Source organism: Drosophila nasuta, chromosome 3, assembly GCF_023558535.2.
Source record: "Drosophila nasuta strain 15112-1781.00 chromosome 3, ASM2355853v1, whole genome shotgun sequence".
NCBI lineage: Eukaryota > Metazoa > Arthropoda > Insecta > Diptera > Drosophilidae > Drosophila > Drosophila nasuta.
This window is the reverse complement of record NC_083457.1, coordinates 11,852,994-11,878,302: the sequence shown is the minus strand read 5'-3', so window position 1 is coordinate 11,878,302 and position 25,309 is coordinate 11,852,994. Positions and strand designations below refer to the sequence as shown.

General features: G+C 35.1%; 2 protein-coding genes and 1 long non-coding RNA gene across 3 annotated transcripts in view; 1 reads left to right on the top strand and 2 right to left on the bottom strand.

Moving 5' to 3' along the window:
- LOC132792180 (uncharacterized) overlaps positions 1 to 10,891 on the bottom strand; it is a 241,947-nt gene extending 231,056 nt beyond the window's left edge. The window contains exon 1 of the long non-coding RNA XR_009632975.1: positions 10,581 to 10,891. This is a non-coding gene — a long non-coding RNA (uncharacterized LOC132792180). The remainder of the gene's footprint in view (positions 1 to 10,580) is intronic.
- LOC132792174 (uncharacterized) lies at positions 472 to 22,943 on the top strand. Its single transcript, XM_060801427.1, has 3 exons — positions 472 to 838; positions 3,948 to 4,246; positions 20,603 to 22,943. The coding sequence occupies exons 2-3, from the start codon at positions 4,096 to 4,098 to the stop codon at positions 22,438 to 22,440; spliced, it is 1,989 nt and encodes a 662-aa protein (XP_060657410.1). The 5' UTR covers positions 472 to 838; positions 3,948 to 4,095; the 3' UTR covers positions 22,441 to 22,943.
- LOC132792178 (cytosolic Fe-S cluster assembly factor Nubp2 homolog) lies at positions 22,685 to 25,171 on the bottom strand. Its single transcript, XM_060801431.1, has 4 exons — positions 24,978 to 25,171; positions 24,475 to 24,917; positions 23,210 to 23,443; positions 22,685 to 23,097 (listed from the first exon to the last, which is right to left on the bottom strand). The coding sequence occupies exons 1-3, from the start codon at positions 25,086 to 25,088 to the stop codon at positions 23,212 to 23,214; spliced, it is 786 nt and encodes a 261-aa protein (XP_060657414.1). The 5' UTR covers positions 25,089 to 25,171; the 3' UTR covers positions 22,685 to 23,097; positions 23,210 to 23,211.
- Between the last annotated feature and the right edge of the window lie 138 nt (positions 25,172 to 25,309).

Sequence of the window (25,309 nt, the reverse complement as noted above, 5' to 3'; positions counted from 1 at the left end):
AAGATACTAAAGAAAGTGTAACCATGTGACTGCAATATAAAAATACTATGAAAAAGAATAGTGCCAGCTACGGCCCAGTTGTTTATAAGTTTGGCGCCAATAAGAAACAAAATTCAATGTGTTCAGTGAAATGCGACCATTACGCTTTGTGTCTGCTTACAAAAACATGATTAATGTGAACTATATGTTATGAACCATATAAATTTCTATATAAAAGATAACGACACCCACAACTAAACTACGCATTATAAACAATCATTTATTTGCCAAGCTCTATTTGTATACAAAAAAAACACCATAACAACCAAAACGAAAAAGAGCATCAAGATCGTTCTCTTAAACTGCCGCTCATTCGTTCCCTACAGCACAGAAAAGAGACGGCGGTTTACGATAGCGGCAGTGGCTCTCCCGTTCGCTCTCAGCTTTGCTGTTTGCTGTGCTTGCAAAATATAAGCGACCTGTTCGTTTGTGCCATTAGCAATTTAACCAGCAACGGAAAAAGACGTGTGTGCGGACCGTGAATAACAAAAAAAGTACACGAAATACTTATATTTCGAGTTTGTAAACAAAAAACCAAGCGGAAATCTGTGTGCGAAAACCAAAACCGAGTAAAAATTTGTCGACACAAACCAAAAGAAAAACACGTGTGTTAATCTTGCCATTAAAAATGAACAAACATAAATTAATTGCGAACGATGACAATGTAATTTGAATGTTTCGTCTGTCGGGCAACATTTAGCAAAATTCAAACAAACAAATAAACAAAAAACAACAACAACCACAACAGACAACGGTAGATACATTTTATTGTTGTGTTTTTATTTGTTATAAGAAAGAGGTAAGTACACACTTAACTGATCACAGCAAAGATCTCGCGTAGGTCTCATTGCCCCAATTTCATTTACGTTCGTACGTACGTAGTGACGTTATGTTGTCCGTCTGAAGGCGGCCAGTCTGACTATCTGTCTGCCCGCCCGGCCATTTGTCTTACAAATCTCAGAGTATGTGTGTGTGTGTGTGTGAGTGTATGTGAATGTGTGTGTGTGTTTTTTGGGTTTTCTTTATTGTAAAAGTTTAATTGCTGTTAGCGGCTGTTTGACCAGTTTGTTTGCTGCCTTATGACTAACACAGATCCCAAGACGTCATTTTAGTATTAGACATCTCTCTCTCCCTCTTCCCCTACTTCTTCTGCCTCTGCCTCCTACTCCTTCTTCGTCTCTTGTTGCTTGGCTTAAAACTAAAATTGGCGACGCCAGTGACAGCAGCAGCAGCAAACTTTTCAGCTGGCTCTGATTGCATAAATGCCTGTTGCTATTGTTGTTGTTGTCGCTGTCTTTTTCTGCTGCGCAGTCGTCGCGCAAAATTTTAAGTTTGAAACAGAAACTGAATTTGGACGAAAACATTTATTTATCTTGACCTCTACTTTTGACCTTTTATTACCCACAAATGTATAACAATTAATATGGCGTGCAACAGGTTGGCTTGCATATACAACAGTTTTAGAGTCACAATGAATGTGCAAAGGTGTTGAGTAGTTAAAGGATATTATAACAAAGCGAGATGTTGGTAAAACATAGTTTTAGTTAATGTTTAGTATAACATTAAGTCACTTTTCCAACTTCAATCGACTGCATCAGATGACGAAAGCACTGACATCTATTGCAAACTTTAATTATATTCCTTAAATTATAAAAAGAAGACAAGAAGAACGAAGACAAAAAGCAATAAGGACAGCGAATAATGTTAAGTGCATGTTGCAAAACGTAGTATAACAGTTTAAACTAGGAAATGTATAACACTGTTTGTAATTGCAATGCATGGGAATTGCAGACATGTGTATAACAGTTTTATGGCCAATGTATAACATTGCATTGTTAGGACATGCGCATGCAAAATTTGCACTTTATCGTGTTTTATATAACAGTTTATGACTATGAGATAAATGCAAGCATTTCACATATTATACTGTGCATTCAAATTTGTAACCAAATTGTTGGAATTCAAGGTGTCAGCAGAAAGACAACAAAAGGAATTTTGTTGACATTCATTGTGCACATAAACTTGGTTAAATAAATTCATTTTAATTATTCAAGGCAATCACGAATTATTCCCAATTAAATTTTCAATCCAGTCGCAACATTTATTTGATTACAATTAAATATTTAAATAAACAAAAGAAAAAAATGTAGCCAAATAAATTCATTTGAATTATTTATGGCCCCTTTGTGAATTATTGCCAATTAAATTTTAAATCCAGTAACATTAATTATATATTTATTATGAAATCAACAAAACAAATCAGTTATGCGCAGAAAGAATTCTATTTTCGAGCAATCATTATCAATTATTTACTACCATTTATATTTATAACGATTTTCAAGTGTTATAACAGATGACTAGCGATTTTTATCATTTCTTGTGCAAATATTTTATTGGTTTAATTGTCGATTTTTTAATGCTAGTTTCCGTATCTCTCTGTTCTGCGTTTCGGTATCGTGTGAAATTTACACAGCCATAAATAATCAAATTCATTTATTGCAATTTTTAATTACATAAATTCATGCTCCGGCTATCTTTGCAGTTTTATCTATGCCGTATTTGCGTTTCGGGGGAAACTCCCTTTATCAAGTGTATTAAAATCTTCGATGTGCCCCTCAAGAATTGCTTATTTGTTATTTCTTTCCTTTTTTTTTTGTAATTTTTATTTCGTGTTTTCTGTTTCTTTTCTTTTCATTTTTTTTTTTGATACACTCGCGCAGCACAGTTGCTGCGTGTGTCTTTGTATGTGTCTTCATAATTTTGTATTATTTGTCGATTCGACAAAAGATAGCTTATCATGCCACTATAACATATGCCAAACTGATTGGCTTGATAAGTCCTACTTGATATCAGTACGACAGTTTCAAACGCCAGCCCCAACACAAATACCAATACACGGATACACCAAAACACCGAAACTGAAACCAAACACCCAACAAATCAGACAACTTATACGAAATAGTCGGCGTTGTTCATACCCTCTAAATGGTGCAAGAGTTGCAATAATTTGTGACGAATTTAAAATTCCTAAAAAATACTCATTGAAATGCTTAAAACATCGCTTTAAAAAAATTTCTCGTTTTAAATTAAATTTTAAATATTTAACTTTTCATAGCAATCCAATAAATAGTACATAAAATTGATGAAACTCCGCATAAGACTATTAAATTAAATTGTTTGCATAATTTGAATATAATTTATGTAATAAAATTCATCCAAATTTAAATACCAACAAAATTCAAAAGAATAATTTATTGAAAACATTTTTGGCAAGTGAATTGAAAAATGTTTAAAGATCTACATTAGGTTAATACAATTGAAGCTTGAAAAATTTTCAACATATACTTACATTAATATACTTCAAAAAATGGAAAGTAGAGAAACATCATAAAAGTATACACTAGATTATTTGAATTGACGAAAACATAAACACATAACTATATACTCTTAAAACACAAAATTTCCTTTTTATTAGTAATAGAAACCAATATTAATCTTAGTTTGAATTTGTGCTAAATATCATTAGCATTATTTCCATTTCTAATCTAACTTTGCTATTTGGTAGCTAAGCTACCCCATTTAGTTTCAAGTACAGGGTATTGAAACCTTGCAGACAAGCTTACGGCGCAATAAAACACATTACTATGGATTGCAATTGACTAAAGCAAGAAATAGCCGTCAACTACACACATAACTCGGACTGTCTGGCACTCTGGTAATATGCCCCCAAACGTGTCCCCCCCCCTCTTACCTCTTCTCTCGCCCCCACACCATTTGGCTGCGACGACAACAACACGCCCCTGGCAACACAAAATTGAAATTCAACTGAGAGTTTGCTAATTTATTTCTTTTTTTGGTTATTTTTCACCGTTTTTTTTTTTTTTCGTTTTTGGTTGTTCTCGTTACAGTTTTTTACGCTTTCAGGATCTCAACCTACGTCAACAAAACACGTTTTGATATTGTTTCATCAAATCGAAAAATTTACATAAGATTTGATTAGAAATAAATACGACACAGTCTACGACAAGTTGTTTGACAAACATTATCAATCAGAGAATGGCACAGATTTTGGGTCTACAGATTTTGTGTGCCGGCTTCCTTCTGCTAACTGGAGCTGGACGCGGATGTGAGGGGGCAACAGCAACAGCATCAGCCTCAGTCCCAACATCATCATCATCATCAGCAGCAGCAGCAGCATTATTGTCAGGTGAGTTCCGAGAATATTATGTATTCGATTTGGTAAATATGGGAAACATACGACTACGACGCATTAACTCATGCGGATTTTATAAAAATAGATAAGAGAGAAATGTTGTTTTTTTGTTATTTGTTGGCCATCAAATAAGCAGTTCAATCCAACAAATGAACTCATTTATAAACTCATCAACTGACTCATCGACGCTTAATGATCTTTTGTTGATCCGTTTTTCATTTTTGCTGCTCGTCCGTTTCTTTTTTTTTATGGTTTTAATAGCACCCGTAGGCTATATGCATACATATAGCAATCTGGCCCGACAAAAAATATGTTATTCCAATATGAATGTGTATATTTAGTATTCGCGACCTTATTACGCGAAAAATGATATTGAGATTCTCGAGATTCCCGAAAAATGTTGAGACAATCGACGTCACATCGAATCGCAGCGCATAATGACGTCAAGAACTATTTTATTATACCCAAAAAAATGTTTTGTTCGCTACGTTATGCCGTTATTTATAAGGTGGCATACTATGTATAGAGAGAGAAGATCGTATCCCCAGTGGGTTGCGTATGTTTTTGTTTATATTTTGTCGTGGTCGTTGTTGTTTTTATTTGTATTTGTATTTGTATTTATTGGGATTCTTTTTTTGTGTTTTTTTTTTTGTTTCGTCGTCTTCTCTTTTATTTTTATTTCTTTGCTACAAACACATGTTTTGTTGTTGTTCTTTTGCACAGTGTTTTTGTTTTAATTTGTGTATATTTTTCGCTGTGTTTTTGCGGCTTTTGTTTTTGCGGGTTTTTGAAACAATTTCATTGATAATTTCGATAGCGTCGCACGTTGTGTGTGCGTGTATGTGAGTGTGTGATAGTGTTCGTTTATTTTTGTTTGATTCAATTTGTTTATTTGTACTTTATGCGAGTGGTTGCCCTTGTGCCCAGCAAAAAGAGATAGACAAAGAGAGAGAGTGGAAGCTTTGGGGTTTACCTATTACGTGCCACATGCTCACCCGCTTGTCATGGGAGGTGCGTTTTGAGGTAACCCAATTACTTACACAACAAATGGAGCGAACGCTCGATGAAAGCACCAGCAGCAGAAATGAGTGCCAAATTAATTGAGCAATTGAGCGAGGCGTTTGAATAATTGTTTATCGCCAGATAAACTAATAGAAAATTTTAATAATCCACACACTAATCGATTCGGCACACACTAAAAATACCGTGAGTAACAAGAATGCGGAAAACAATCGGGCAGAGCATTTGGCATTAAGTAAGGTAAATTCTTACGTTTGAAATCGTTGTACGATTAGAATTGTATTGAAAATAAACATACAAATTGAAAATTGAAATCGAAATCGACTAAACCAATTAATTATCTAATTCGGGGGCGACCTTACGACTACATAATAAAAAAGCGTGTTAAACCAAAAAGAAACAAGTAAGAAATTTGCAGTTAAATGTGCTCGACTGTGAAATACCTGCTACCCATTTTTAATGAAAGCAAAACAGTCCGATATTATTCTTGAAATATACCGAATTAATGTACCAAAAATACTAAAAATATACTGAAGGTCATATTCGGTATTATTATTAAACACTACATGCAAAATATGCCGTAGATTCCAAAATATACCACATGGTCTAGTATTATTCTTAAAATATACCGAATTAATATACCACAGAATACTGAAAAGTACACTCAAAGCTATATTTGGTATATTGGTATATTAATAAATGCATAATATACTATAGGGTGCAAAATATTCCATGTTGTAATACAAAAGTCTTTCTTATATAAGTTTTAGGATTTTATATCTATTTCTCATAGTTTCTAAGATCTATGTTGGGTGTTCACAGACAGACTAACAGACAGACAGATCAAGAATATACTTACTTTATATAATACTTTATAGGGTCGGGATGCCTCCTTCTGACTGTTTTATACATTTTATTAAGACACAAAATTATAACACACTTCTCCCCTATGGATAGCGGGTATAAAAAATGTAGATATATAAAATGCATATAAGATCAGCATGTTGGCAACACGTGACTGCCTTATAAATTCGTAGTGTTTGATATCTTGGGTGTAGATGGACAGACAGAAAGGCGAGCAGACGATTAAAAATGTTGTTTAGTAGATATCGACGTATGAGTAATATGCAATGATTGGACAGAAATGTGTAATCGATCGATTCACTTGACGACTGATGCTTATCGCGAGTCAACGCTAGAGATTCTTGTAAAGCTATAAAACTTTAATTACAACTCGCAATAAAAGCAAAAAGATTCCATTACGCTGAATGCTATCGAACCCTTCTGGTAGTTTAAAGTACAATAATAGCAAAAAGAATTCCATGATTGGGCCCTAAATCATAAAAAGCAAAACTATGTATGTGTGCGATTAGTTGGCTAGATTCGTGGAATTTCGCTCAAGCCAAATGATAAACCAAAGCCTTATCAAAGAGGGGGAACTGTGAGTGCTGTGCGTATCCTAACCTAACCTAACCTAAGATAAAAACTTAATGAAAAATAAATAACACTTAGTTCGCAGTTTAAAGAAATACCCAAACCGAAAGAATCAAAAGAATGTCGTTAGCTGAAACAATCGATAAACGATAAAAAGGGGCAAATATTAATTCCGCAAATGGGAACCCAAGTGCAGTAATCAAGTTGTATACAACACGCTAATTAAAGCCAAGACAATCGATAAGGAAGAGAGAGAAAAAGAAGGCGAACGAAGGCGAAGAGTTACAAAGTGAACAGTTGGTTTTATTCTCGCATATCGAGGCCAAACATCAAACTAAATTTGCATAACCGACACCCCCAAAAAAAAGCACTTTCCATCTAGAGAGAGAGTCACAAAAAGTCAACCGAAAAGTCCCTAGAGGCCTAAGTAAACCTCTATTTAGTGTTGACAATTTGCATAGTCAACTCCCAACTTCAACTCTGACATTAGAGAGAGAGTGAGCGAGTGAGTCAATTCGAGTTGGGTGAGTGAGTGGTTGTTTTTTTCTTGTGGTTTGTGGTTTATCGTGGGCCACAACAAGGTCAAAAATATGCCACAATTAGCCACGAATAACTAAAGGCTAACAAACGCAAAAAAAAAGAAACAGGTAAAAGTGACAGCTGAGCTGAGTTAAATTTAGACAAATCAGAGCAGACAGACGGCAAGACAAAGAGCATAACCAAAAGCGAAAGGTTTTAACAAAAAAAAAAAAACACAAAAAGAAAGAAAACATTGAGATCAGCAAGAACAGATACAATGGTTAGATCGCAGATATGATACCCTAGATGGCTGCTACAACATACAAGTAATACAATAGACAGTCAGATTTATGAATATTCATGAAGTTTTGCCAGCCAGTTTGACACTTTCGAGCTGTATTCGCGATACAGGGTATCTCGACAGAGAAATGTCAATGTCAGAGACATCAGTTTGTAGATTATGTTTGTTGCAGAAATATTTTCGGATCATAAGAGAAATTTCTCTAAAAGAATGAAGTAAAAGCAAACAAGAGCAAACGATTGAGTAAATGATAAATATTTAAAAAATATATTTATTTAAATATATTAATATAACATTTTGAATATTTTATAATTGCACTCGACTATGTTCTGTCAACATAAAAAAAATAAATTACTTTTGGAATTTAGTACTAAATTATAATAAAAATATGAACAAATCTTAAAGATGAATATATTAATTTGAATTTGGGAAAAATTAGAAAAAAATACAATCTAGATTAGGTTAAATATGTCTTTCAGATTTTCAATGCATTCACATTTTAATAAGAACCGTAGATATATCGCTTTAATCTTATTATCTTATTGCCTTTATGTATATATTTTACAGGCTATATTGTAGGCTGTCAAATATAATGACTCTTGTTCTATTTGAGCTATGATGATGGTACTGCATACCCTAGCTTTATACATTTTACGGGGTATATTCTAGGCTGCAATCACCACCGACCATAATAACTTATACTCACCTATACTTTTTGAGCTTGGTTAAAAGCCAAAGTTCGCCAAAGATATCACAATGCATAAAAATAGCAGCGAAAATGTAAGAATATATTGCGTACTGCCTACCCTAGTTTTTTTTATACATTTTAATGGGTATATTGTAGACTGCAATCACAGCCAATCACATTCATTCCATTTCAATCAGCTATTCTATTTAAAGTTAAAAGCCAAAGATAGAACAATACACAAAAATTGCACCTAAAATGAAAGAGTATTTTTCGGACTGCATACCCTAGTTTCTATATATGATATCATAAGCTATTTCTACAGGGTATTTGCAGACAACACGCAATGTCAGTTAGATCAGCTGGCTGGATTATGATATTTGCCTACTGTCATTCTTATAATAGGCCATAAATCAAAACGCTCAACCCTCGACAGACTCTCAAGTGCAGTTGTATCTGTGTCTGTATCTGTATCTGTATATTTAGCTAGTTATATCTCAGAGATTGTTACGAAATGTGTGTGTTTGTGTGAATCCGCTGCTGATAAAACGCATTGGAATGTGTTAGCTAAACATTTAGCTTTCATTCTATTTTGCAAAAAACAAAACAGGGCGAAAATGGCCACCTTATTAACAGCGGAGCAATAGAAGCAACAACAACAGCAACAGCGATGAAGACCGCAACAGCAACAACAACAACAACAACAGCGACGGCGACAGCCACCCGCGACTTTAGTTAGCGGCGCTTGAGATAATTGCGAGATAAAAAGAAACGCAAAAATAAATAACAAATAATAATAATCTAAACGAAATTCCACAGCGTCAAAATAACAAATTCATTCGCTTTGCTTTTGCTTTTGTTTCTTTACTTTCTTGCTTTTTACTTTTTCCTTTTTGTCTGGATTCAGATATTTTTCTTCCCTCTTTTTTTTTGTTATAAATAAACTGGCCAATGACGACAGAACCATCAAATTAGCAACTCTTTGCTGTGAATTGCATGTCACACAATGTGTGTTGATAAGCAACTTTACAAATGACAATCGCAACTTGGACTTTGCACTCGCTGTGACCTTCAACAGCTGCTGCTGGTGCTCCTCTTCTTCTTCCTCCTCTAAGAATTGCATTGCACATTATAAAAGATTGTATTTATATGAGTCAAGTGCCTTGAGAACTCATTTTAACCCGAAAGATAGCTACATAGATAGATGGATAGATAGCCTCCATAATGTGCAGATCCGCATGCCTTCAAAACATTCCACGAATTCCATTCACACACTTCAAGTACACACACACACACACATGCACATAAACTTCAAGTGCACACACATATAAACAATGCACTTGTGGCAGTAATACTTAGATTATATTTTATCAATTACGTGGAGTATTACGAGTATATATGAGATTATCTGCAAGAAAAAATAAAGCTAAATAGATACGATAGTATTTACTGCTGAAGTATTCCAAATTTCACAACTAAAAAATGTGTTACAAAGTTTTTTTTTTATTTTTATATTTCAAGAAATAACTTTAATATATAATATATAAAAAAGAGATAATTTCTGTAAATTTATTTATTTCAAGAACAACACAAAACAAGTAAAAAAGTACCGCAAAGAATACCAAAGGTCACATTTGGTATATAGATGTAGTACGACATTCGAAATATACCATAGAGGACAAAATATACCACATTGTCAAGCAAATCAGCTAAGACTGCTAAGGCAGTAAATTGCAATAGAATAGAATAAATAAAGAGTTAAAGATACAAAATTAAGAAAATAAACAAATGTATTAACAAAATAGATCATCTGATAAATCAATGGTGCTTGACTAAAAAGGGAAAGTTAGGTTCAGCATTAAACAACCTTTCTTACAACTCTTCGAAAAAAGTTGCTTTACTTTAATAGAAACAAGAAACATAGAAAGCAGGGTTAGATATATGAATATCTCTATAGGTTATCATAGCTCTTTGTTGGCCAACTAAGTACGTGTTTTTATAGTCATTAAAAGTTTTGCGTGTTATTATAATTAGATAGGGAAGCAAATAGCACAGCAGAAGACAGACTGACAAACAAACAAACAAATCGTATTACGTACTAAGATTTAAATATAACACAATTAAAATGCTTGAGATTTAGGAATTGAAAGAATTCAAGAATACAAAGATGTGCAGCTCATTAAATAGCGTTCATTAAAACTTGATTTATATTTGGTATATGAATTGTCTCTCTATATTTAAGTACTTAGGTAATACTAAGTGCAAACTTTGTATGCACAACTTTGTTTACCCTCGACATTTACCATACTAAAAGTGAATACAAAAGCGAAAAGCGAAATGCGATCAACAAGATTATTATTGCCACTCACCGAACGAACCGAACAAATGAATGAATCATCGAGCATCGAAATAATTATTTACATGTTCCACTCGGATAATAATCTGCGCAGACAGATCTTGAAGGTTAGCATCATCATCATCATCATCAACAAAAAACACCTCCACAGCACACAAAAAAGGGATTGAAAGAAAAAAGAAATAGACGACGTCAGTTTGTTAAGACAACATGACAAGAAATAATCAGCCCACTTTAAGCTATCACACAAATTCCGATGTTGACATTCAAATCAAAGGCCATGAATCAATTTGAGATTTTCATAAAAGAATGCAATAAAAGCACATAAAGAAGTATATTTCACATTGAATAAACTTTGGTTGAGTACACTCATTGCATAACTGGACAGAGAAAGAGAAAGAGATAGTGATAGAGAGAAGAAAGAGAGGGAGAGAGCTGGAAACAAGTTTAAATTTGTGTTAGGGAACCAGACGCTTTATGTGGCATCCATAAAAAAGTGTGTTTTGTGTTTTGTTTTTGTCGTCGTTGATAAGGAATGTCCGAGTTTTGATATCGTGCCAACTACGTCATTTCTTAATTAATATGGTTTATTCACCTTGGCTTTCGAGTTTCGCGTTTAATCTGCGACAACAGCCAATGCAGTTAACTAATTCGCGATTGACCTTCCACATTTTATTTCGTTTAGTATATAGTATTATATCAAAACAAATGCTGTTATCAATTTTATAGCAGCGCATGCCAAATGCATTAGTCACTCGACAAATTTCATTACTTTTGAACCAAGTGTTTAGTTTTAGCATTCCAGCTAAGAATAGTTGGCGCAAGTCAGAGCGAGACAGCAAAAGAATGAGAGAGAGAGAGCGAGAAAGGTAGGCGTGAGAGGTTTCACATAATTATTATTCATGGGATGCGTCATTTCCCAGACACATTTTCGATTAAGTGTATTATTGTGCCGTCGTCTGCTGCGGTCAATTGCGTTGGCCTAAAGCATTTCGCATTTCGCATTTGGCATTTTGGTCGATTTCTTGTTGCCAGGGCACTTTATGTCCGGCATGTGGGCCGGAAAAACAATACAGATTAAGTGCAAAAACATCTGCGCGGAGGTGGACTGACAAAAACAACTCCATTGTGCTACAAATTTATTGAGCGCTTTTTTCTCGCACTGCAGTAAATAATATCAGAGCGATTTGCAACTGCAGGGCCAGTGTGGAAAGCAATTTGATTATACACTAGGAAGATACCCTCGAATTTCGGAAAAAAGTCTTATATAGAAAATAGAATATTGTAGTATAATAATATACCATATAAAATATTATTTACACTATTTCTAAAAATTTCCTTTAAATTCTGAAAAAATGATTTTAAAATTAAAGCAGAATATATTTAAGTGGAAGTTGCCTAATAGACTCTAAAGTAATATTGTAATTCACAAATTATGTTTTGCTAGTATTTCTTAAAGTTCTTAAGATTATGAACAATAATTTTATAAGATATCTCTAAGCTTTTATGAAATATTACATTTAATGAAAAATTATTTATTTTAAATTATCTTACCCTCTATTTTATTTTTGTTTTTTTTTTTACGTTGGGATATCTTAATGTGAAATCTAGTTATATTTTATGTCTTAGATTGGCTTCTTTACAAGAAATCGAATAAAAAATGTTAAAGCGTAGAAAATTCCATAAATTCTCTGAATCAATCAAAAATACGCTCTAGAATGTGTTGTCTTCATACATTTTCTATATAAGGCAAAACTATAAACAAACTTTCAACTAGTTTTACTACCGTAAACAAGTTTGACAATGTTAGCAATTACGCTTTAAACTGCCCAAAAACACTTCTGAATTCAAGCCTAAGTATAACAAACACTCCAATTAAAGTGCTTAACATCAATTACTTATTTGAAATTACCCGTATAGAATATCAAAAGCAAAGGGAAATAAAACTGATAGATAAAGACTAGGAAATACCCTCTTCATTACTGAAAAGCCTCAAAATAAGTTTAGATTTCTTTCATCTGCACGATAATTACCACATCGCATACCCCCGTTGTGTGCTCTTTACAATTTACAGGGTATGCTGCCTGCATATCGCTTACGTTTCGCATATATCAAAGGCATCGATTACATTCGTAAACGAGTATGCGATAGATATCTCTTACAGTTTCTGCGCTAAAAACGAAATGAATCGTTTATAAAGCTGAGCTCACACATGTCAGATATCTTGCAATGCTTACATACTCGTACATATACATATATATCTGTGTGTATGAGACATACACTTAAGTATGTATGTGTGTCAGAGCTCCGTAAGTAATTAATGTCTGTCATTAAGTGGAGCAAATTCTCTTTAATCGTTTGCTGTGTGATTTAATTAATTGTTGAAATGACAAACTATTAACACAGTTAATATGCGTTGAGACAGGAACTGGAAACTAGACAAGAGCCAAAATGACCAAGACAAAACATAAATTATTCTCAAAGGCAAGAAGGTTTTGAAACAAGATGCTGACCGAAAAATACCCTACTTTATTTAGTTACATTTTTACATATTTTCTTAAAAAACATTTATAATTTATTTTATCTTAAAGCAAATAAAAACGAAGGATTAGTCAAATTCCGCAATAAAGATGATCCATTATTTAAATTCAGTAAACAAAATTATTATTTTTATACTTTAACTTATTATATTTTATGTGATCATAAAGCAAGAACGAAGGTAAGTGTTTAGTCATCTTCTGCCTTATATATGAGCAATTATTTAAATACAGACAATTAATATATTATTTTACCTTATGTAAACATAATTATCAGCAAGATAATCAAATTTACTTTTCCTTACTGCTGTAGATCTCGAGGTTCAGATAGACCAGTGTTATTCTTATTCCTTATATAAAGTCTGTAAATTTGGAGGTGTAACGGAAGCGACTCGCCAAATTTGCTGGCGCTAGCCTTAAAAGTTTTTGACTTACAGACACATAATATCTATTTTTATTACACACCAAATTTGCTGGCTCACAGTTTATGAAATATACTTAGGGTGTTAGATAATAATCATAATCTTATAAAAATGTAAGATATGTAAGTAACTCAAAGAAAACTCTAATCTTAAAGTCGCGTTACAGAAGACGTTTATTAAAATACCCCATGAACCCTTTATAAATTCAACTAGAGTATGAGACTCTGTCATGTCTATAAATAAGTTTGGAGGCGAGCTGAAGAGAGAAGCCACATACCAAAATTTGCTGGCCATAACTCTTTTAGTGTGCGAGTTACAGATGGGCAGATAAACAATGCTGGAGCAGAAGTCTTTATTATATTACCACCATCCATAAAGTGGCAGTCGCAAAAGAGGAAGCATTTTTTTGCCGTGGCCCTTTATCAAAATGATTGGGACATTTAATGCATTTTTATACTGAAAGTGATTTAAAGGCCAACGCCCACACACATCGATCAGACACAATGCATTTTATACTATATGGATATAACCGAGTTAAGATTGTATCAAGAAGTTATGCGTGATGTTGATCAGAATCCGAACCAGAACACAGTCATGCATTTTGATGAGTCGCCGCATTCAAACAAAACACAGTATATATTATATACTATATTCAGTATTGATACAAGTAAAGTCACTTAATCCCAGCTCAGCTCAGCGTCGTGCGGCGCCTTCCATTCAAATAATAACAATATCGTAATTATGAATATAAATATATTATAAGCAGAATATTAATGACATCTGTTCAGAGATATCATATAACACATTTACGGGCATTAATCAGACGCTTTTGGCTCATAATTTAATTTGTAATTGTTGCAATTTGAGTGCGCATAAAAATAGCAATCAAATATCCCAGCAACAATAGCAACAACAAAAACAATTACCACTAATAGTCCAAAGTTCAGAACAAACGCTACCGGCATACAAAATTCTATAGATATCCCCCGGTAAATCTACCCGCTGTCTCTTTCTCGCTCTCGCTCTCTGTCTCCCTCTCTTTTTGTCGTAAGAGTCATGCCGTATAAGGTAGCACTTTTTTTGACGCATAGTTAATAATGTGTATGTTTTTTTTTGGGAGCTACTAGTCGTAGCATTATACGATTTATGTACAGATGTACGAGCATATATATTATAATTGATCTATAATTAAGATAAGCTTTCTTGATACTGCGCATTCTATATTATGAGCTGTTGATGATAATGATGATGATGATGAAAAATGCTTTTGTTTACGCAATTTCCTGCGAATTGTGCTTATAAACCTTAAATACACACACAAAGTCTTAACTGAGTGTGATATGGATATATAGTAATTAGAAAAAATTCAATACTCAAGTCAAGGACAGCATAAATAATGATCATAATATTCAAGTAGACATCTATGAAAAAATACTCGCGTACTCTACTTGAATTTGCCCTTACGTGTTCTACAACGGCTGTGATTGATCAATCATAAACAAACAAAAACACACACACATTGGTTGCAAAAATAAGTTAAGGGGGATTTCATAATCAGTTCTGTTTGCCATATCATTAGTGGGTAAGTGTGGCGAAAGTGGAAGCACTTTAGACAAATAAATAACAGTCATAAGCATGTGTGATCGAGGAGTCTTAACTTTGCCGAATCGCGCGTGCCAAGTGCACTCGGTTTATACCCTAGACTAGAAAACTAAATGGGTGTGATGAGCTAAGGAAATTAAAGATTACGAGAGCTTAAAGTGTAGTAAACATAATGAAGAAACTTACGAAATAAAATAAAATATTTAAAAGTCTATTAAATTCTTATATAGTTAATCCATCGCATAAAGGAATATAAATTATAGAGTATTTTAGATCATAAAAGAGAATTCGAAAAAATAGAGTAAACAATGAAAAAATACAAATTTTAATGATAAGAATTGACTCCAAACTTAAAATTGAATAATATTATAAATAAAGTGTATTTTTAGTAGAGTACAAAAATGTGTAGGAACATATAAGAAAGTAAATTTATAGATTACGAGCGTTTAAAGTGTAGTAAACGTAATGAAGAAACTTACGAAATAAAATAAAATATATGATAGAATGTAATATTAAAAAATCTAGTATATTCTCATAGAGTTAATCCATCGCAGAAAAGAATAGAAATTGTAAAGTAAATTAGAGAATTTAAGAAATTAGTGTAATTAATGAAAAAACACTAATTTTATGATAAGAATTTAATTGAAAAATAATTGAAACTTACGAAATAAAATAAAATATATTGTAGAAAGGAAAATTGAAAAATCGAGTATGTTAGTGAAGAATTAATCCATCGCAGAGAAGAATAATAATATATAAAATTAAATCAAATAAATAATTATAGAGAAGATTAAATCATAAAAGACAATTTAAAAGAGTAGTGTAAACAATGAAAAAAAAACTAATTTTGATAATAATTGAATCCAAACTCAAAATTTAATAATGTTATAAAATAAGTGTATTATTAGTTGAGTTGAACATATAAGAAAGAAATTTTATAGATGTAGATAGGAAGATTAGAGGAATTAATGCTAAAAGTCTGCAAAAAGTGGGCAGTTTCTTCTGCAGCGAGAAAGAAAACTCACCTAAGATTACAAGTTCATGTGGGCAATAAAAGCTCGGTAGACTTCTCATCGCCGATATCAGGGGCAGCGGCACTTGTTGATATCAGTTTACTACTACGCGAATAGTTCACAACTTTCCATATACTACACATATATTTATTAATGCGCAAAAGCTGTGAAAAATATTGGGGAGAAGCATTTCTCTAATTTGAAATACAATCAAGTGTTTTGCGCATCCATAAATTAACGATTTTCAAACATTGTCAAATTTGTCTGTTTTAAAGCGAACCCAAACGCCTGACAAATGATATACGACAATAATTATGAACAAATTTACAGAACGTGATTGACGTCGAGGAGGCGGGGAAAACAAAATATTTTGACAATATTTTTCAGCATTTTTTGTTTTTTGGTTTTGTGTTGAGCATAATTTGGGGTTCGGTTGCGGTTATGATTTTGGGTTTGGAGTGTAAAACGGCGCAGTTAGATCTAAGTTAAGAGACAGAAACTTCAATTATATTTTCTGCTAACTGACTGACTGAGAGTTGTTGTAACGGCAACAGCAGCAACGTTTACTGCTTGTTTCTCCTCTCGACCTTAACGCAAAGTTGTGTGTAGTTAAGATACGAGACGGCGACCTCCTCTTCACGTTTTAAGCATTCTTTTTTATTTAGTTTGTGTAGATGTTTTTTTTTTAGTTTTTTTTCGTTCGTTCGGTCTTTAAGTAATTTTGCATGTCAGGCAAACCAGGCAGCGAGGCTGTCAGACGAACGGCGTGTCAACAAACTTGCCAGCTAATTGTACTAAAATAAAAATTGTATTTATTTATTTGTGTAAAATGCCGATGACGCTAGACGCGCTTGTTGTGTTTCATCTGGAAACTGGAAAACAGATTGCACTTTTGCATGCAACCTTCGACTGTAGATCAATCAAAAAAGCAAAAAAAAAAAACGAAAAATGAAAAGAGAAAAAACAACAACAGAAATATGAAATATGTGTGTTTCTCTCGACGAGCAGCACGTCAACGTCAGAAAGTGACGTAATTAGCACTTCTGGTCTTCGTAAAAAGCCGTATCGCGGATGCCACCTACCAACCGCTAAATGCCAATCGCTAACCGCTAATGAGAGTAGTCGACCCAATTGTTAAGACGGATATGTGCCCAGTTAATTTGCATCGTCTTCGAAGACCTTTGAACGTGTCGCTTTACCAATGGTTATTTGTTTTTGTTGTTTCGGTTTCTGTTTTTTTTCTTTACTGCGTATCTTGCCTTTTTTATGCTGACCAATCGGGTCAATAAACCCCCAACAACCAATATGAAACAAATAATCAAGCAAAAAAAGCAAAAAAAAAAAACTTTAACTGAAAAGCGAATAGCAGAAAAGCTGAAAGCTAAAAGAAAAGAAAGCACATCCAACGTTTTTTTATTATTATTTTCTGCTTGTTGTTTTTGCCTGGCAGAATCGCGCTGAGCAAACATTTAATTTCGATTTTAAAGCGCTTTTCCAAGCGTGCTTCGTCGATTCGTTTCAGAATGAATTCTGTAAACTCTGCAGATCTCTTAGCTTGATTAATTCCCCTACAAAGTAACGAAGAATCATAACTAAATATCAACAGCAGTGTGTGGTCTGCCCTAGAATTCTATTTTGTTCGTGCTCCGATGTCGCAGATCACGCAAACTATCGTGACGCCCTTCTCTGCGCTTCACATAAAAATAAAAACATAAGCATAACAAACTTGAACCGTTATCAAGCGAATGCGAATGCCAACGACCGGGTAAATACCCTTTCAAATGCCTACAATAACAGCTGGATGTTAGAACACACAATAAATTCAAGCTAATTTGTTTGCATAATAATAATGTTTGAACTTGCTTTTTCATACCATAACTTATTTGCCTACCTATTGTGTCGATCTGAACTCCAGGTGTGATTCTACAAAGAACGTATACGTAATTTTAATGGCTCAATTCTGTCGAAGGATGAATGCAACAAATAAATATAATAAATAAACTGAATACGATAAAATACTATATTATTGTTAAGGAAAGGATTCCTTATTGTAATAAGAATTTGCGATAAACATTGTTAAACATTGTGATGTTTTTTTGCAAAATAAAATATTTTTTTTATTTATTTTAAACCAAACGTAATATTATCTATAATATGTATTTCTAAAACTGATTTCATATTGTAAAAAAATGGGTATTATATATATAATTAATAGCTGAATTCTTTTGAAAATTTCTTCACAAAAAGAATACGTCAATTTTATTAAAAATAAATATAATGTTAGCACTAATTACAATTTCTAGAACAATCACCTTTTTTATATTGTAGATTTGATATTTAATTATAAAAAATGTTGTGATTCATCTTGCGCTCTATTTAAAATAGAGCTCCTATAGTAAAATTATTCTTATCTAAATATATAAAGGAACAAACACAAAAAAGTCGCTATTTCTTAAAACTTAGAATGATTCACTTTTCGACCCATTTTTGATGTCGCAATTACATATATATATAGTACTTTAAGAAATAGGCCGCTGATATTTATTTAAGGAGTTTTTGCTGACTTTTCTTTTCACAAATGTACATGGTTTATTTTACAATTCATCGAATTAGACAACATATCTTTAAAAAAGAAATATAACCCCCAATAAAACATAATCTACGCACTTTGGCGACAATGTTAATAACCCCAGCATAGAGTATTGAGTATAAAGACCAAACCTACATATTGTCGTCGCATATATATGTATGTCGTATGTCGACAGATCACATTTGTGTGATAGCGTAACTTATATCTATTTTAAATTATGTTCAATTGAATGCGCTACGCTTCACCTATATGCGGTTATATGACGTCAATTTATCATAAACAAAAAACCGCAGCGGCAACAACTACGACAACAACAACAAAAAAGAAAACAAATCAATAGTCTCGATGATATTTAGGAAAGTTTGTAATCAATTGCGACGCACATTGTAAAAGGGCAACCCATCTAATAACAATAACAATAAAAATAATAATAATAATAATACTAACAATAGTAATAACTGAAGCGATCCGTAAAATAGAACGTGATACGCAACATTGAAATTTATTGATTCAATGGAAAGGTTGGAAAAAGAAATAAAAGAGATCGCGATATCTTTTGGATCGATCGATCGATCGGTTCGGTTCGATTTGATTCGATTGATCGGTGCAAAGAAATTCTTGGCAAAAATCAAACACAAAAGTGCGAGCATTTCTTTTTTGTTGTTGTTTGTCTTTTTTGTATTTTTTGTTTTGTTATTATTCTTGAATGCCATTCCACATTTCTTTCGCTCTCTTTGCCATCCTCCTCCAGCCTCCACTGTGCCCTTCGCCATTCCCCGCTTTGCGTGCGACTTGAGCGTTCAGTAATTCAATGATAAAATGTCAAAAATCAATAACAATAAATAAACGAGAGTATGCCTCTTTGTACTTTGTATCCCAATTTTGTTGTTGCTTTTCTTTTCGTTTTTCGTTTTTTTTTCGGGGGCTGTCCCTGGGCACTTGTTGTCCGCCCATTCACGATCTTTTTAGCATTGGTCAACTGGTCCACAATATGCGGCTAATCAAATTGCAATTTTTATAAATTTACCTAAACATCGATTGATTAATGCGCTCCGATATTAAAGACAATCAGCTGATAGACAATAGACAGACGTAGTCGTGCATTCTGTAGGAAAAATTTATGGGCGAGTGGAACATTTTTTATTACAAATAGCACTTACTAGCTTATTACACTTATCATCCACATAGGTTCCACATGCGATCTAGGTGTCGTACTTATAGTTTTCATTAAGATGAAACTCATAACTAGTATTTTTACTAGTTATTAATATACAGTCATTTACTATCCACATGTAATCCACATTTCGAAATATTGCTTATAGTAATCTTCACACTTTCGCGAGTCCACAATCACTTAACATCCTCATAACACTAATGTTCGTTAAAATTCCGAAATTACCCATCGAGCTCTTTAATGCCCAACTATAATCGTATTCACACCCTAATCAAGCCAAACGTGAGCTTCAACCGCACACTTGTTTAGACGAAAACCACTTAACATCCACTTGCCATGCGTGGAAACTCTTCAATCGGTCTGCTAACTCTATTATGGCAAATAAGTAATAAATCCACACTTTAGCCAAAACTAAACAACATTAGGGGCAATCAACAAGTGCTTACCATCCACATACAATCCACAAGCTAGACGATTACATTCCAAGCATACCCATAACACAACCAATTATAGATAATAATTATAGACACGCGAACGCACACGGATGTCAATCCAAATGCCATCCACACATGCAGTCCACACTCAACAATCGAGCTTATCAATCATTTTTGGCAACACACAGACACACACAAACACTCGAACAAAAAACCTGTCACTTAGGTGCTAATTAAGCATTTGCGACCTCTTTCAATTGCAGACTCTGAATCATATCATGACAAATGCGCTGACTTCAAGTGCCCGGAATTACCCGAATGTCCCGACGACAGCGACGCAAGCGACTTCTACGTGCTGACGGACTTGCAATTCAGCCATGACAGAGAGCGAGCCAAACGTGATCTCCAAACCGATCTCCAAGCCGAATGCTGCTATCAGCCACAGTGTCGTTGCAACAAATGCCCCGAGCAGCCGCAATGTGAAAACGAAGAAGTGCTCATCGAACTGAGCGCAGCCAGCGGACAGCCCGGAAATTGTTGTCCGCAATTCAAGTGCAGCAAAGAGCCGCAATGCGAAGCGGGCAACAAGAACCTGACCTACTGGCTAAACAGATGCACCAAGTGCAACAGTTGTCAGGTGCCGCCCTGTCAGGATGTCTGCTATCAAGCGGATCCGCCGCACAATTGCATGAGTCACGACAAACAGCTGATGTACAATGGGGACACTTGGCTGGAGGGTTGCATCGAATGCAAATGCATCGATGGTGACAAACAGTGCATTGCGCCCAAAGATTGTCAGCTCTATGACAGCGATGTGCAGCTCGTGGAAAAGTCGACTTCGACTTCTAAGACACCGATGACTAGCACGCCAAGCACAACAACCAGTTTGACCACAGAAGCGGGAGTTGTGAAAGAGACCAGCTCATCTGTTGAGATGTCCCTGGAAGAGATTGAACTGAAGACAAGCTCTGAACAGCCAATAGTTCAGCCTGAGCTGAAATCAGGCCCTGAGGAGTCGATAGATATGCCAGTGGTTTTGGAAACTGACTCAGAACTGAAGCAGCCAACTGTGGAGTCTGAACTGAAGCCATCTGTGGAAACTGCGCCAAAGTCCGAGACTGTGGGAACACAGCTAAAGACAGACATTGTGGAGCTAGAGCTGTTGGCAGGGAACACAATCACTTCCAATAGCAGCACAAATGATGACTTGGATGAGACCACAACGCCAGCGATGGAGAGCGAGAATACAGACGGGCTGCCGCTGGACAACACAGAGACACCGCTGTCTGAGGAAAAAGACACAGATATCAATGAGCTCAACATAGCTTCGACAGCGGACTGGTCAAGCTCGACAAGCAGCACTCTTCAACAGGAGATAGAAACCGAAAACAGCCTAGAAGAAAGCACAGAAACTGCGTTGGACAATTTAGAACTGGACAGCACTTTGAGCACTACTGAATCAACGTTTGCCTCTGCAGCCTCCTCATCTGCACCTGACTCCACCACGAATGCTTCGTCCTCTGCAGCCTCCTCAGCTTTACCGGACTCCACGACTAAAACTTCCTCAACTGCAGCTTCACCGGACTCAACGATCAACTCTTCTTCCTCTGCAGCTTCCTCAGCTTCACCGGACTCAACGACCAACTCTTCTTCTTATGTAGCCTCCTCAGCTTCACCGGACTCCAACACCAACACTGCGTCTTCGCCTTCGACTCTAACTACCGAAAGTCCAGCTGCGTTGGCAACCTCATCGCCAGCACCGCTGACACCGGAATCTACCAGCTTTCATCGGGACGCAGACATCCTCGATGCCGACTATCGTCTGGCCAGCGCCAGTCCCAATGATGCCGGCAAGCATCCAACGAATCTGCACAATCTATTGAAATTCATACTGTTCATCTTCGTCGTTCTTATCGCCTGCATTGTGCTGATGGCATTCATTTACATTTATCTGCGACGCCGCAAATCGATGTACTCGAAGGTGGTCCAATCGGACTCCAATCTGAGTGAGAATACACACACATCTGATCTAGTGCTGGACATTGACACTGATGATACCGATTTGCCACAGAAGCAACAGCTGAAGGAATTTGTGGAATAGACATTTAGATCGCTGTTTCTCACTCAGCGGAGTATTTTGAAGAGCTAAGCTAAACAACAACAACAAAAATATTATACATATATCTATAATTATTTATTATTATTTTGTATTATATAACGACAATTAATTAAGCTTTGTGATAATGTGGCAACAAGAAAACAAAACAAAAATCAAAAAACAAAAAAAAATGAAAAGAAATGAAAAAACAATATAGTATTAGTTCAATAGTATTTTGGTTAAGCCGTTTACACGATGACGCCGTTTACACGAAGTTAACTACACAATAGTTGAAATAGTTGTTTGTGTGTAGATCTCATGCTTCATTGCTAACACTGTTGTGTTCATCGTGTAAACCCTAAACACAACAACAACAACCACAGACACACCATCAAACTTACAACTTGAAAACGCTTGTCTCAAAAACAAAATCAAAGAAAAACACAAAAACACAAAAAAAAGAACACACAACATTGAAAAGGAAATTACACCGCACTGATTACACATTCCTGTTCAAGCGTTTTTTATTTCTACTTTAATTACAAAAAAAACTTATTTACATATACATACAACAAAAATGAAATGAAATACCAAAGCTCTTAGTAGTTAGCGTCGACGGTCGCTCAACAACGGCCTCAGACCCGCCTCGTTTTTGGTTAACTGTAATAAAAGATAACGAAATCTATTGCACAATTCTGAGTCTCAAATATAATTATTTCATATATCTTTGGGGGGGGCTTGGGGGGTAGTGAAATTTCAGCGAATTACTTACGCTTAAGCAGGCGCCGTCAGTGCATCCAATTGTTGCACAATGCCGCGCAACACTTTCGACGTACTCGAGTCTGGCAATTCATCCAGCACCGATGCCGTGCTGCCTGCCAAGACGCCAACGCGCGGATCGATGGGCAGCGTGCCCAGATGTGGCACCTTAGCCAGTTGTGCCAACTCCACGCCGCCGTTCGACGAGAATATATTGGTGCACTCCGTGCAATGTGGACAGACAAAGCTGTGGAAGATCAAATGTCGTTAGTTTGCAAACTAAAATGGTCTAGATTAATCGCACAGACTAGCTTTAAAGCTCATTAAAGCTGGTTGTTATAAATGTAATGCCACTCGAGGAGAATGTTTTGGTGAACTTGTATCATAGATAACCAAATGAGATTATTTATGTTGCAAAGATGTATTTCCTTTAAGCTTGCTTACTATAATAAATAAGACAATGGGTCTTTTTCAGTCAATGTCATCGCAGCACAACTGCATTCGAAGATGACACCAGCTTAGTGTGACTCAATCGCCAGCTAGTAGCCGGTAACAACTTAAGTATGAACTCAAAATTTACGTGCTTTTCAATGCAGTACCTAGTATCAGTTGCGACGTCTTCGAAGCTCTATTTCTTGACAGATGAATAACCATAAATTCAAGTAATTTATGTATATCTACGCTTCATATTCTTGAACTAAAAATATTCTACAATTCACAAATTTAAAATGCAATGGAATGAATATAATATAGTCTATGATAATACGGATAGAAAGAAGCACTACGTTTAAAAGATCTAAGGTACTCTTGAAATTTACTTGTTGCAATCCAGGAAAATCTATCTTGTAATGTGACTTAATGAGTCTGCTAATGTTTAATAGTTTTGCTAAGCAGTTGTACTCCAATATCAAAAGCTCCTACATTCAAAGCTCTTTAGATTAACTCATTGATTACAATCAAGCGCAAGCTTGGCACGCTAAAGCTTTCAGGTAGTTCAATATGAATGAAGTGTTAAAATCTAGAAAAATCTAATGAACTTTCAAAGCTCTTAGAATTCATATGTGAAAGTATTTCATATTATTTTGCAGAGTCTAATGTGATTTCAACGCACTTTTCACATATTGTAATACAATGAAATGCGTCATCAACGTAGACGTGCACTAGAATTGCATCAGCTTGGGAAGCTGACGCTGCAAAGGCGTCCCACTAAGCTCTAGTAGCTTTAACTATCTTTATAGCTTATCGTCACGTGTAGCTGTCAACTTTCGCTTGACTCACCCACTCATGTTCTCGACAATGCCTAGCAGCTTGATGCCCGTCTTCTTACAGAACGTTATCTCCTTGCGCACGTCATCTAAAGCGACACCCTGAGGCGTAGTTACAATAATCGCACCATTGCAGGGCACCTCGCGCATGCATTCCATAACCGTAATGTGCTCATCGGAGGTGCCGGGGGGTGTATCAATGATTAGGTAGTCCAGTTCTTCCCATTTGACGTCCGTTAGAAACTGTCGAATCATCATGGTTTTCTTCGGACCACGCCAAATCACGGGATCACTGCGATTCTTGAGCAGAAATCCAATTGACATGACGGCCAGGGTTTTGCTGTCATCCGTATAAATAGGCACCCAACCATCATCGCATTGGTAAATATCGCTGCCCTCCAGACCCAGTAAATATGGTACACTTGGGCCACACAGATCTATGTCCAACAGACCGACCTAGGAATAAAAGATCACCAAAAATTACAACTTGCAATTGATGAATTAAAAGTTATCTACCTTATGACCTGTTGCACGCAATGCCAATGCCAATTGTGTGCTAACTGTAGATTTGCCCACACCGCCTTTGCCCGAGAGCACCACGATCACGTTTTTAACTTTGTCTAGCATTATTTATTGGTAACAATTGAAAACAATATTCAAAATACGTAATTTCATCAGCACAACAAACAAGTTGATCAGCTGTTTTGTAGTCAGGGCTGCACAAAATTATACTAAGGTGTCCGGCAAGTTTAAAGCTGTTAACAAAACTGTTAATAACAGCGCGGATTACAAATGGTACAAGATGTTAATGGTACAAAATGATAATGGTACAAAATGCGTATGTTTTA

Bases quoted from the DNA above. Each gene is read 5' to 3' on its own strand.
- LOC132792174 (XM_060801427.1), top strand. From the start codon at position 4,096: ATGGCACAGATTTTGGGTCTACAGATTTTGTGTGCCGGCTTCCTTCTG. The intron at 4,247-20,602 runs GTGAGTTCCGAG...TTTCAATTGCAG, and splicing joins AGCAGCAGCATTATTGTCAG to ACTCTGAATCATATCATGAC.
- LOC132792178 (XM_060801431.1), bottom strand. From the start codon at position 25,088: ATGCTAGACAAAGTTAAAAACGTGATCGTGGTGCTCTCGGGCAAAGGC. The intron at 24,918-24,977 runs GTAGATAACTTT...TTTTATTCCTAG, and splicing joins TGCGTGCAACAGGTCATAAG to GTCGGTCTGTTGGACATAGA. The intron at 23,444-24,474 runs GTGAGTCAAGCG...GATCTTCCACAG, and splicing joins ATTGTCGAGAACATGAGTGG to CTTTGTCTGTCCACATTGCA.